Source organism: Crocuta crocuta, unplaced genomic scaffold (assembly GCF_008692635.1).
Source record: "Crocuta crocuta isolate KB4526 unplaced genomic scaffold, BGI_CrCroc_1.0 scaffold143, whole genome shotgun sequence".
Lineage (NCBI taxonomy): Eukaryota > Metazoa > Chordata > Mammalia > Carnivora > Hyaenidae > Crocuta > Crocuta crocuta.
In genome coordinates this window covers 3,391,848-3,404,190 of record NW_027529175.1, presented here as the reverse complement: position 1 = coordinate 3,404,190, position 12,343 = coordinate 3,391,848, and the positions used below count along the sequence as shown (strand labels likewise).

The 12,343-nt window shown below is 55.6% G+C and overlaps 1 protein-coding gene across 1 annotated transcript in view; it reads left to right on the top strand.

Annotated features, from left to right (window-relative positions):
• The window catches only part of TTLL1 (TTL family tubulin polyglutamylase complex subunit L1), a 28,679-nt gene that overhangs the window by 6,301 nt on the left and 10,035 nt on the right, over positions 1 to 12,343 (top strand). Inside the window, exons 5-9 of the mRNA XM_077757991.1 lie at positions 1,920 to 2,036; positions 6,724 to 6,932; positions 7,656 to 7,836; positions 8,934 to 9,068; positions 9,872 to 9,980. Of these exons, the coding sequence (XP_077614117.1) occupies positions 1,924 to 2,036; positions 6,724 to 6,932; positions 7,656 to 7,836; positions 8,934 to 9,068; positions 9,872 to 9,980 (747 nt within the window). The 5' untranslated portion in view covers positions 1,920 to 1,923. The remainder of the gene's footprint in view (positions 1 to 1,919; positions 2,037 to 6,723; positions 6,933 to 7,655; positions 7,837 to 8,933; positions 9,069 to 9,871; positions 9,981 to 12,343) is intronic.

The window sequence follows — 12,343 nt, the reverse complement described above, 5'->3', positions numbered from 1 at the left end:
GGGGGCGCACCCAGGAAACCTCCCCTCGAAGGCTCCGCGTCCTGCTCAGTAAGGTGAGAATGGGAATATCTGTCCTGTCTGCCTTCCTGGGTTTGGGGGATCGGCCCGGGAAACGTTTTCTTTCAGTGTTTATTATTTTTGAGAGAGAGAGAAAGCATGAGCAGGGGAGGGGCAGAGCGAGGGAGGGAGAGAGAATCCCAAGCTCTGTCTCACTAACTGTGAAATCATGATCTGAGCCGAAATCAAGAGTCGGACGCTTAACCCACTGAGCCACCCGGGCATCCGATTCAGTCCAATTCTTATACAGGTTCTTAGCCTGTGAGCGTCAGCCTCTGCATCCCTGAGGGAGTGATGACAGTCATACTACCAGAAGTTTCTGAAGTGCACTGTTCTCAGCGCTTTAACGCATTCACTCAGTTAAGCTTCACTGTAACCTCGTGAGATGGGTAGTTGCCGTTGTTACCCTTATTTTACGCCTAAGGAAACAGAGGTTCAGAGAGGTGAAGTAACTTGCCCAGAGTCACACAGCTAGTGAGTGTCAGAACTGGACCTCAGACTCAAGCCCCAGAGCCCGTACTCTGTCATGGTCCCCGCTCTGTGACACCGCCGTTGCCGGCCAGCTGAGGAGGCAGCGGGCTGATTTCCTATGAGAGCGCCGCGGGGGTGCCTTCTCATTCCCTGTCCCAAAGCAAGCCCGGTGCCCATCCTGTAACTTCTTCCAGGTCTCACAGTGGTACCGACAGGCCTGGGGCCGCAGTCGGCCAGTCTGAATGGAGCACCCGCCCCGTGCCAGGCACAGTGCTAGGCCCCGGGCACAAAGCGAGGAAGAAAGCTCCCCCCCGGCCCCCAGCAGGGACAGGCCTGTAGGAGTGCTGGGGGGCTGTACACCGGGGCTGGAGTCAGGGAGGCCTTGTGGAGGAGGTGACATTGACTTACACTGGCAGGTGAGTGGGCGGCAGCGTAGCCAGGCCGAGAGGGCGGGGGAGTGCCGCAAGCAGACACCCAGCACGTGCCAAGGCCCTGGGGCAGAGTGTGGGCAAAGCAGTCCGGTGTGGTGAGAACGCAGCAGGTGAAGGAGGGGCAGGTGAGGGCCAGGGGTCTGCCCTGGGGAGCCACGGAGACTAGCAAATGGGAGTGACGTGTAAACACTTGAAGGTCACCTGCGCTCATGGAGAGTGAATTGGAGCAGGGCAGGGGAGGAGGCAGGGAGGTAGGCGCTGTCTCCCACCCTTCACAAGCCAGCTCCGGGCCCCCCTGCTCAGGGCGCTCTTCCCCAGCCACCCTGACAGGTGGTCTTCTGCCGTGGCTCTCACAGCCCCAGTGCTGTCCCTGCCTCGTGGCTCCGTCGCGATGGTGATGTTCACTGGGTGGCGATTATCTCATTCTTGCCTTTCTCCCCCTTTGACCAGGTTCTATTATTAGTCTTGGCACAGTTGATGTTTTGGCCTGGGTGACTTCCTGGGGGAGGTGTCCTGTCCACTCTAGGGTGTCGGGCAACATCCTCGCTTCCGCTCACTGGATGCCAGAAGCACCCCTGCCCCCAGTTGTGACAAAGAAAGACATGGCCTGGGTGCCTGAGGGGCTCACCCGGTTGGGCGTCCAACTCGTGACCTCAGCTCAGGTCACGATCTCGTGGTTCATGGGTTTGAGCCCTGCACCAGGCTCTGTGCTGACAGTGGGGAGCATGCTTGAGATTCTCTCTCTCTGTTCCTCCCCTGCCCTCTCTCTCTGCCCCTCCCCTGCCCCCCTTCAAAATCAGTAAATAAACCTAAAAAAAAAAAAGACACAGCCAGATGTCCCCGGGGGCCCAGGTGGCCCCTGGCTGAGCACCACTGCCTGGCAGGTTGAGCTCGGGATGTGCAAAGGGGAAATTTGTTGCCATTGCCATTTCAAAGCTCTAACGAGCTGACTTCTTCCAGGATTATGGCAGGAAAAGTGAAATGGGTCACTGATATCGAGAAGTCGGTGCTGATAAATAACTTTGAAAAGAGAGGATGGATCCAAGTGACAGAAAATGAGGATTGGAACTTTTACTGGTAAGTATAAAAAGCTGGATTTGGTTGTTTTTCCGAAGCCTACTTACTTTTTTATAATGTTTATCGTTATTTATTTTTGAGAGAGCAAGTGTGCACACATGTGCATGGGGGAGAGACACAGAGGGAGCGAGAGAATCCCAAGCCAGCTGCACGCTGTCAGCGCAGAGCCCGACCATGGGGCTCCATCTCACAGACCGTGAGATCATGACCTGAGCGGAAATAACTGAGCCACGCAGGCCCCCCTGAAGCCTGCTTACCAGGCCCGTGAATGGAGGGAGCCCAGGCGTGGGCTGTGTTCTCGGGGGGTCCCCCCCCCAAACCTCCCCCATCCCAAGGCTCTTTGGGAGCACACATTGCTAATCCCTTGGGGGGCTGGGGGAGAAGCCAGAGCCCCCCCTGGTGGTGTTCTCCATCAGTGCCCCACTGCCCAGTGCTGGGGGAGGGGCCCGCGGGGGGCGGGGGGCTCCTTTGCTTGCTGTCACAGGGCAGAGGGCACTAGGTGGACTGCTCGACAACTGAAAAGCGAGGGAGACGAGGAACGGGAAAGCCGCGTCTGGCGCGGACTCCCTGGCGGTGCTCCACCCAGCCGGAAACCTGGGAGCTGCCCCAGCCTCCTGGCCCTGCCCTGCCTCCCTCTCTTCATGGGCCGAGGTCCTGTGTCCTCCCTTGTCCGGGCCGGGTGTGGCCCCCGCCGCAGGCCAGCCCCCACCCTGTGGCAGGGCTGTACCCACGAACACAGATCCACGGTCTGTACGCAGCTCCTGGGCACGGAGCACTGGGCGAACCTTCGAGGGAGGGGAGCTGCTGGGTCTCTGGACCCCTCGGCACGACCCCCCCACCCGAGACCCACTCCCTGCTGCTGCCTCGAGCTCTGCTACTTGGCCTCTTTCCAGCCACTTCCTTCTGCCCCGTGCCCCAGTGCAGCACCGCCGCGTGCCGGGATTTGGGATTCCCCTGCCTGTCCCCTCTTTTCCGCGTTACTGCGAACCCCGTGACAGCAGGGATCTCGTCTGGCTTCTCCCAGCATCCCTGAGCCTGGCCCTGGCCCTGGGGTGGTGCGGAGCGGCAGCCAGCTTCCATCTCCAGCATTGACTGGGGGGGTGGCCCTTTCCGTGCACCTCTAGTTGAAGAAACCTGTGCTTTAAACCACAACCTCATTTCCCCGGGGGAGTGTGAGGTGCAGACAGGGAGAGTGCTGATGGAGAAACGCAGCCCCTGTGTGTGATTCAGGTTTATATTCTCGAAGAAGGTAGAACGAAATAACATAGCCAGAGCCCTGCATCATGAAAGAAGGGCCGGATAAGAGTGTTTCGTACTTACCGCTCTGGATCCCGGGGCTCTGTGCCCTGGGTTTAGTACTGGAAACAACTAAGTGTCACATGGTTAGGAAAAGGTAACCACATTAATCAAGCGGGTTATGGTGGAGCCCTTAAAATAACTAGGAAGATTCTAAAGCAATCTGGAAAATTGCATAACAATAAACCTGAAGAAAAACACATTCTGAAACTATCTGTGTTCTGATCACAGCTTTGTGTGTAGGGCAGGAAGCAGGAGCTCAGGAAACATGAAGGTCAGGGCTGTGCTAGAGGGGTGTGTTAATTACCTGCTGCCAAAGTGATGGTGTGTAACAAACCCCACGGAATTTAGGGCTCGAAACAACCGTCGTCGCAGCGTGCGTATTTGTGGGTTTGGCTGGGTGGTTCTTTTGGTCCAGCAGCACTTAGCTGATCCTGCCTGGGCATACCCTGCTGTCCCCTGGGGGTCCCACTGGGGCTTGTCTGGTCTTGGATGCCCTTGGCCAGGACAGCAGCGGCTTCTCACCACAGATCTCTCCCGTCCCTCCAGCCAGCTGGCTTGGGCTTGTTCTCCTGGGGTGGCCGGGGTCCAGGAGGGAGGGAGAAGCTCTCAAGGCCTCTCAGCGCGAGTCTCAGGAGCGGCACACCATCACTTCTGCCTCGTTTTTGGCCAAAGCAGAGCCACAGGGAGGCGTGGTCTTAAGAATCTAGCAGCTGGCACTTCCTTTGCGGGAACGCTCTGTGGGAGCCCCGAGCTGCCGTGAGAGAAGCCTGGCTCCCTGGGCCTCTCTCACCGGAGGAACTGCACTGCGTGTGATCATTACAGCTACCCCTGGTCGTCTAGTGTGCCCACCAAGGTGCCAGACACACGAAGGGACCTTCTTGGACCCTCCAGATGGGATCGTGCACTGGCTGAATACCCCAGTGACCTCAGTCAGTGCCTCACAGGGCAGAAGCAGCTTGCCTGAGCTGTGCCCAAAATCTTGATCCACTGCGGCGCCCTGGAGCATCTGACTTTGGCTCAGGTCATGATCAGGTCATGATCTTGTGGTTTGTGGGTTCGAGCCCCATGCTGGGCTCTGCACTGACAGCTTGGAGCCTCCTTGGGATTTTCTTTCTTGTTCCTCCTTCCTCTGTCTCTTCCCTGCTTACGCATACTCTCTCTCTCTCTCTCTCTCTCAATAAATAGATTAAAAAATTAAACAAGTTTTTTTGATCCACAAAACCACGAGATCTCATCCAGTTGCTAACACCGGGCACCTTGCTTTGCAGTAATAGGAACCTCGTCACACCCCTGAGAGAGTAAAGAACCAGCTCATTATTTTGAAAACCGATAATAAAGGGCAAGAATCAAGCTTTTAGTTAGTCTTTCCCGTACGAACTATGTTGTGGGGCATCCAGATTGTCATTGAAGGGACATTTCTCTTTGTAAAAGTATTCCTGCAAACACACGAAGAAGAAATGCAAGCAGAGAATATACCATCTTGCCTCCCCTAATGACAGAAGGGTCTAGGCCCGCCCAGTGTGGGAGCCGCTAACCTCGGGGCCGGCGAGCACTTCACCGTGGCCGGCCCAGTTGTGGCCGACGTGGCCAACATGGCTGATGTGGACCTGCAGCCTCCCGGGTCTGACGGGTTTGCTGTCAGCCCCCTGACTCAGAGGAGGCATGGGAACCAGGAGAGCCGTGCTAAGCGTGTGAGGAGCTAGAAGACACAAGTGGCCTGGGATCTCCCACAAGCAGATGGCAGAGGAAAAAAGAAAGAAGGGAGGCCGTAGGTTAAAAGAGCCGTGGGAGAGAGAACAGCTCATCAGAAGGCCTGGCCCTTATCTGCACACGCTCTAAAAATACTTACCAGACAGCTTGGGAAATGTGAACACTGATTAATATTTGGCGATACTCAGAAATCACTGCTACTTGTTTTCAGTTGTGATAACAGTATGAAGTAGGATATCATATAATAAGGAGTCCGTAACTGTTAGACAGTCTTGCAGGAGTATCTTAGATGGAATATCATGTGTGGGAATTGCTTCCAAATAAGCCAGTGCCGTGGGGCACAGGTGGGTACAATCAAGGTGAGATTAGGTGCCTGGTCGCAGCCCCTAAAGTGAGCGATGGGTTCTCTTATGCTTTCCTCTCTGCGTTTGCGTGTGGTTGAGCTCTTCCATAATGAAAAGTTTAGAAACTCCCCTGTTATTCTAATGATCACAGAATCAAAAGAGACCCTTTGGGTGCTCGGGGCCCTCCGTAGGTTGGCATCCGGGGTGGGGTGGGGGACTAGAGTGAGAAGCTATGCCAGCCTGCCTTGCATGTGGCTCCCTTGTGAGTGTGGTCCTTCCTTCTTGCTCCCTCCCTGCCCATCTGAGGGGCTAGAAGTGTGGAGGGGTGTGTCAGAGAGGCTGGGTTTCTTAGAGGATTAGAGGCAATCAATTTCTTTTTCTTTTTTTTTAACTGTTTTTTAAAATTTATTTCTGAGAGAGAGAGAGAGAGGGAGACAGCGTGAGCAGTGGAGGATCAGAGAGAGAGGGAGACACAGAGTCTGAAACAGGCTCCAGGCTCTGAGCTGTCAGCACAGAGCCCAACGCGGGGCTCGAACCCCTGAACCGTGAGATCATGACCTGAGCTGAAGTCGGACGCTTAACCGACTGAGCCACCCAGGAGCCCCACAATTTTTCAACCGTCCTTATTTAGTAGGTTGCTGGCCCATCATAGGTCTCTGCAATAATAGGAAGCATGGACCCAGAGCCCTTAAATAACCCTGTGATTTTTTTTTTTAAGTGTATTTATTTTCAGATAGAGACAATGCAACTGGGGTAGGAACAGAGAGAGAGGGACAGAGAATCCTGAACAGACTCTGCACTGTCAGCGCGGAGCCTGATGCAGGGCTCAAACCCATGAACCGTGAAATCATGACCCGAGCTGAAACCAAGAGTCCAGTGCTGCCCCGACTGAGCCACCACCTGGGCGCCCCAGGCCTGTGATTTTGGCTTAAAGCGGTCCGTGTGCTTCTTGCCTTTGGGTGCAAATATTGTGTAAATGATTTTCGTAATTTCAGAGTCTGGAGGAGGCTGTCTTTCACTAGTTTGTTACCAGCAGTCACTGGTATCATTCATTACTCGGTAAGCATTTATTGAGGATCTCTGTGCTGGGGAGTAAAACTGTCCACTGTAAGACAGACTCAGAACAGCTCCTGCCTCAGTTCAGGTTCAGGTCATGGCTGGCCACTGGACACCCCCCTGCCCCCCGCCCTGTGCTGCTGTGGCCTGGGCAGCTCTGGGCCCGGGTGCCGGGAGTGGGAGAACAGGAGAGCCTTCTGGTCGCGAGCTTTAATAACTGCCACCACGTGGACCGAGCTGAGCTTCAGCCCAGCATGTCCCTTCTGCTCCTCTTTTAGGATGAGTGTGCAAACCATCCGAAATGTGTTTAGCGTGGAAACGGGCTATCGGCTCTCCGACGATCAGATCGTCAACCATTTCCCGAACCACTATGAACTGACCCGGAAGGATCTGATGGTGAAGAATATTAAAAGATACAGGAAGGAACTGGAGAAAGAAGGGAGTCCTCTGGCAGAAAAAGATGAAAACGGGAAATACCTCTATCTGGGTTTGTGCCTTTTTCGCCGCGCGCGTGCGTTAAATGAATCCTTGAGTCCCTTAGTAACACGAGGTACCGGGATGGCGACTCTTGGCTCTGGTGGGTGAATGGGTTCGTGCCGGCTGTGGCAGGCGCCTGTCTCATTCCACGCGTCTCTGGGATGGGCAGGCTGGGGCTCACGTTGGGATCTGAGTTTTCAGGGGTCCTTTGAGAATGTGGTACTTGAGGGGGAGGGGGTGTCCTCAGTGTGCAGATGGGAAGACACGGCCTGAGCTGCAAGCTGCATTTTGTAATGCACGGTCATTACTGCATCTGGCCATTCCCGTGGAGAACGGTGTGTCCCTGTTCTATCTGGTGGTAACAGCTGGGCTGGTGGATAGTTCCAGAATCCCTTTACATACCTGGGAGCAATTATATAACCACAGAATCCCTTTACATACCTGGGAACAATTATATAACCCATCTCTCAGGGCCTCAGTGTCCTCATCTGATAAATGGGAATGTTAACAGGTTGCTGTGGGCATTACAGGTTCCTAAAGTGCTTAGTACACAGGCAGTAAGGTTATTGTACAGGAACTGAATGGCACAGGGCCTTGATCTTGAGACACTGGCTTGGGGTGGGGGGCAAGGGGGCATGAAGCAGCCTCCAAAAAGGTGGTGGCGGTGTTTTTCTGTCCGTGGCCGATGTTGGGCCAGCTCGCCTGCCATTGTCCCGCCTTTTTCTCCTTTCAGACTTCGTTCCGGTCACCTACATGCTGCCTGCGGACTACAACCTGTTCGTGGAGGAGTTCAGGAAAAGCCCCTCCAGCACCTGGATCATGAAGCCTTGTGGCAAAGCCCAGGGCAAGGGCATCTTTCTGATCAACAAGCTCTCGCAGATCAAAAAGTGGTCCCGGGACAGCAAAACATCTTCGTGAGTGCACCCACTTAGTATCAGGGCTGGGGTGCATGGGTCTGGATTCCCGTCCACACCCACCGTCTTTGTGAGTTCACCCGCTTAGGATCAGGGCTGGGGTGCACGGGTCTTGATCCCCGTCCATATCCACTGTCATTGTGAGTGCACCTGCTTAGGATCAGGGCCCAAGGTGCACGGGTCTGGATCCCCATCCACACCCACTGTCATCATGAATTCACCCGCTTAGGATCAGGGCTGGGGTGCATGGGTCTGGATCCCCGTCCACACCCACCGTCTTTGTGAGTTCACTTGCTTAGGATCAGGGCCCGGGTTGCACAGGTCTGGATCCCCGNATCAGGGCTGGGGTGCACGGGTCTTGATCCCCGTCCATATCCACTGTCATTGTGAGTGCACCTGCTTAGGATCAGGGCTGGGGTGCGCGGGTCTGGATCCCTGCCCACACCCACTGTCATCGTGAGTGCACCCGCTTAGGATCAGGGCCCAAGGTGCGCGGGTCTGGATCCCCATCCACACCCACTGTCATCATGAGTTCACCCACCTGGGATCAGGGCCGGGATGTGTAGGTCTGGATCCCCGTCTGTGCCCACTGTCATCGTGAGTGCACCTGCTTAGGATCAGGGCCCAAAGTGTGTGGGTCTGGATCCCCGTCTGCACCCACCGTCGGAGTACCTTTTGTTTGTAGACTCTTACACACTTTATCTGGGTAAACTGAGGCCAGTAGCACCACCCTCACGGGGGCAGGACGGGGGTGAGACAGGTGAACGTGGGTGTATCTGTGACCGGTGGCAGGGATAGTGCAAGCCCACATCGGGCCAGGCGGTTTTGTCTGGGGCTCGCCGTGCGTCTGCGGGTCCCGAACTGCACAGAGATGCTGGGTGTGGGTCTCTCCTGGTGGCCTGGTGGCTTGCAGTTCCCGGGAGCGGAGGGTCCCCTTCTCCCTAGCGGGTTCCCCGGGGTCCACAGCACTGTCCTCTGGGGCAGGGGCTCGGGCCTGGGGGCTCCTGCATGGATGCCACCTCCCCCCCCCATCTTCTCCCCGACACACCAGCCTTTGGGCCCTGCCTTCTAATTTTGACCGTGTCTGCCGCCCTCAGGTTTGTGGCCCAGCCCAGTAAGGAGGCCTACGTGATCTCCCTGTACATTAACAACCCGCTGCTGATCGGCGGCAGGAAGTTTGACCTGCGCTTATACGTGCTGGTGTCGACGTATCGCCCGCTGCGCTGTTACATGTGAGAGTCGCTGGGCTTCTGTCCTCACGAGACGCAGCCCTTCAGGGACAACGTACATTAGTGGCTTGGGGAGTGGCTGCTGGCTGTCACAGGGTTTCTCGATGGTGGCGATGGTCCCGCAAATCCGGGCCCACCAGGGACCACGGCGTCCTGCACTTTAGGTGGGGGAGTCCTGCGGCATAGGATTGTATCTTAGTAGGAGCGCTCTCAGAAAAGAGCCATGAAACATGAAAAAGCAGCTCCTTTAAAGGCCTAAGTCAAAATGCAGCTCTTTTTTAACTGTTTAAAAAAAATTTTTTTTTTAATATTTTTATTTATTTCTAGGAGAGAGAGAGACAGCATGAGCAGGGGAGGGTCAGAGAGAGAGGCAGATACAGACTCTGAAATAGGCTCCAGGCTCCGAGCTGGCAGTCAGCACAGACCCCGATGCGGGGCTCAAACCCACGAACCGCAAGATCATGACCTAAGTGAAAGTCGGACGCTTAACCGACTAGGCCACCCAGGCGGCCCTGTTTAAAAAATTTTTAATGTTTATTTTTGAGAGAAAAAGAGACAGAGGGTGAGCGGGGGAGGGGCAGAGAGAGAGGGAGACCCAGAATCTGAAGCAGGTTCCAGGCTCCAAGCTGTCCGCACAGAGCCTGACACGGGGCTCGAACCCACGAACCGTGAGATCTTGGCCTGAGCTGAGGTTGGACGCCCAACCGCCCCCCGGGCTCCCGACGAGGTGGTTCTTGTGAGAGAGCGGTGTTGCGTCTTGTCTCTGCGCCTCCTCGGAGCGCTGACGGGGTCTGAATCCCGCGCAGGTACAAACTTGGGTTCTGCCGCTTCTGCACGGTGAAGTACACGCCCAGCACCAGCGAGCTGGACAACATGTTTGTTCATCTCACCAACGTCGCCATCCAGAAGCACGGGGTGAGTGCGTCCTTTCACCGGCGCTCGCGGCGACGCGCGCTTTTGCGGGCTCTTCTCTCTTTCTCTCCGTGGGCGCGGGCGGGGCGGGGCGGGGCACCGGATCCCAGACGCCCTGACACTCGTGAGCAGTGGGCGCTTTAAGTATCCGGCGCGTCAGCCTTTCTGGTCCCGTGGCCTTGGGCACGCTAACTGGGACCCTCGGAGCCTCGGTTTCTCCGTTTGTGAAAGGAGATCCTGTTCCTCCCTAGTGGGAGCGGCGGGAGGGCTCACGCGTGCCCGTCGTTCAGCAGATCTCTCTGCTGACAGCGAGCACCTGTCTGGGTTGGTGTCGCGCCGAGTGCGGGGCTGGGTCGGTGGTCCCTGCTCACGGAGCCTGGGCCCGTAGATTGTGTGGCATCACAGCCCGAGCTGTGTGCTCTGAGCTGGGGACGCAGATCGGGAAGAGCACGGACTGGAGGACTCCCTGGTCCAGGTGGCCGGGGAAGGCTTCGTGCAGAAATGTTCGAGCAGAGACCTGAAGTATGAGCAGGGGCTACCCGGGCGGAGGTGGGGAAAGAACGTTCTAGCAGAGGGTGCGGCGTGTGCCGGGGCCCCGTGGCAGGAAGGGGCGTTGCAGGGGCTGAGAGAAGGCGAGGGTGGCTGGAGACCCCGGGGTGAAGGTGGTGGAGTGAGAGGGACCGGGTGAGGCCAGCGAGGCCGGGACACGGGACCTTGTCGGTTCTGTGTGGGCCGTGGGGCTTTCGTCCGGTCCTCACAAAAATGTTCCGAAGGTCTCATTTCTTTAGGAAAGCCTCTTGTGTTTGGATCTTGCCTGATTGGAGGCTTTCAGTATCCTGGTCCTTTTTGTATCATTTGAGTGGAAAGAGGGTAAGCGTTGGTGGAAAACAACCTTCTTTTTTTTTTTTTAAAGTTTATTTTTTTAGTAATCTCTATGCCCAGTGTGGGGCTCACATGACCCCAAAATTAATAGTTGTGTGCTCTTGGGGAGCCCGGGTGGCTCAGGCGGTTAAGCGTCCAACTTCAGCTCAGGTCATGATCTCACAGTTTGTGGGCTCAAGCCCCACATTGGGCTCTGTGCTGACAGCTCAGAGCCTGGAGCCTGTTTCAGATCCTGTGTCTCCCTCTCTCTCTGCCCCTCCCCCACTCACGCTCTGTCTCTCTCTCACAAAAATAAATAAACATTAAAAAAAAAAAAAGAGTCGCATGTTCTTCCGAGTGAGCCAGCCAGATGTCCCAAAATCAAAGTAACCCAGGTTACTTCTCTGAGTAACCTCCTGAAGGGTGCAGTCGGAGCAGCGTGGGCTCACTCCCTTGTCCATTGTCTCCCTCTGTGTGGCTCGGGCAAGTCACCGGCCTCCCTGGGCCTCATCTGCAAACAGGAGCCCTGGTATTACCTTGCTGGTCATGAAATGACAATAGCCACCCTTTACTGAGGGCCTTGATGGTCTGTGTGAGGCCGGCCCTGCCTCACCGTCCCTCGGGTTTCCCCGATAGCAAATTTGTGAGCATCACTGCTGGATGGTCAAGGTCAGAGGGAGAAAGGATGGCTTGGCCAGAACTTTATTCAGAAGAATTGGGAAAACGGAGATGCCTGGCTGGCTCAGTCAGTGGAGCGTGCAACTCTTGATCTCTGGGTTGTAAGTTCGAGCCCCATGTTGGGTGTAGAGATCACTTAAAAAGTTAAATCTTAAATAAATAAATTGGGAAAATGAGCTTTCAGGGGATGCAGCCCCAAACTTAGCAGCCGCTTGGGGAAAGCTGAGCAATGACATCAGGCCTTCGTAGCCCAAGTGGTACGGTTCGTGAGGCCTGGGCGTGGGTGGGAAATGCCAGTGACAGGCCTCGAGTCCACGTGGTGGCTCTGAGGACAGTGCGGACTGTGTTGGCCTCTCGGAAATTGGGAGGGCTCCGTTTGATGGGCCTTCTCGGGACAGCAGTCAGCTGAGTCACCGCTGCATCAATAAGAAACGGAAATCTTTTTTTTTTTTTTTAATCTGTGGAAGGAGAGAGCAGAAGGCAGGACCTTAGCTTGGCATCTCTGCAGCGTTCCAGAAGCCTCTGTGCTGTCCCTCTCGGTTCTGTTTGTAAATGCTTCGCTCTTTAATGTGAGAAAGGCCTTCCTCTGAGAAAACTACCTTGCTAGCAGCCTCATGTGGCTCTAATTTGGAACTGCATGAAGGATGGATGTGACCCTGGACGCTGAAATGTCAGGCAGTCTGTGACTGCATCTACCCAGTGTCCCTGGGTGCAAAGCACAGCCCGACACCCCAGACAGAGATGCCGATGGGGCCTCCCTGCCCTCAGGAATCTCAGAGACCTGCAGGGGAAGCAGAGCACAAAAGACTGATGATAAGGGGGGCTGC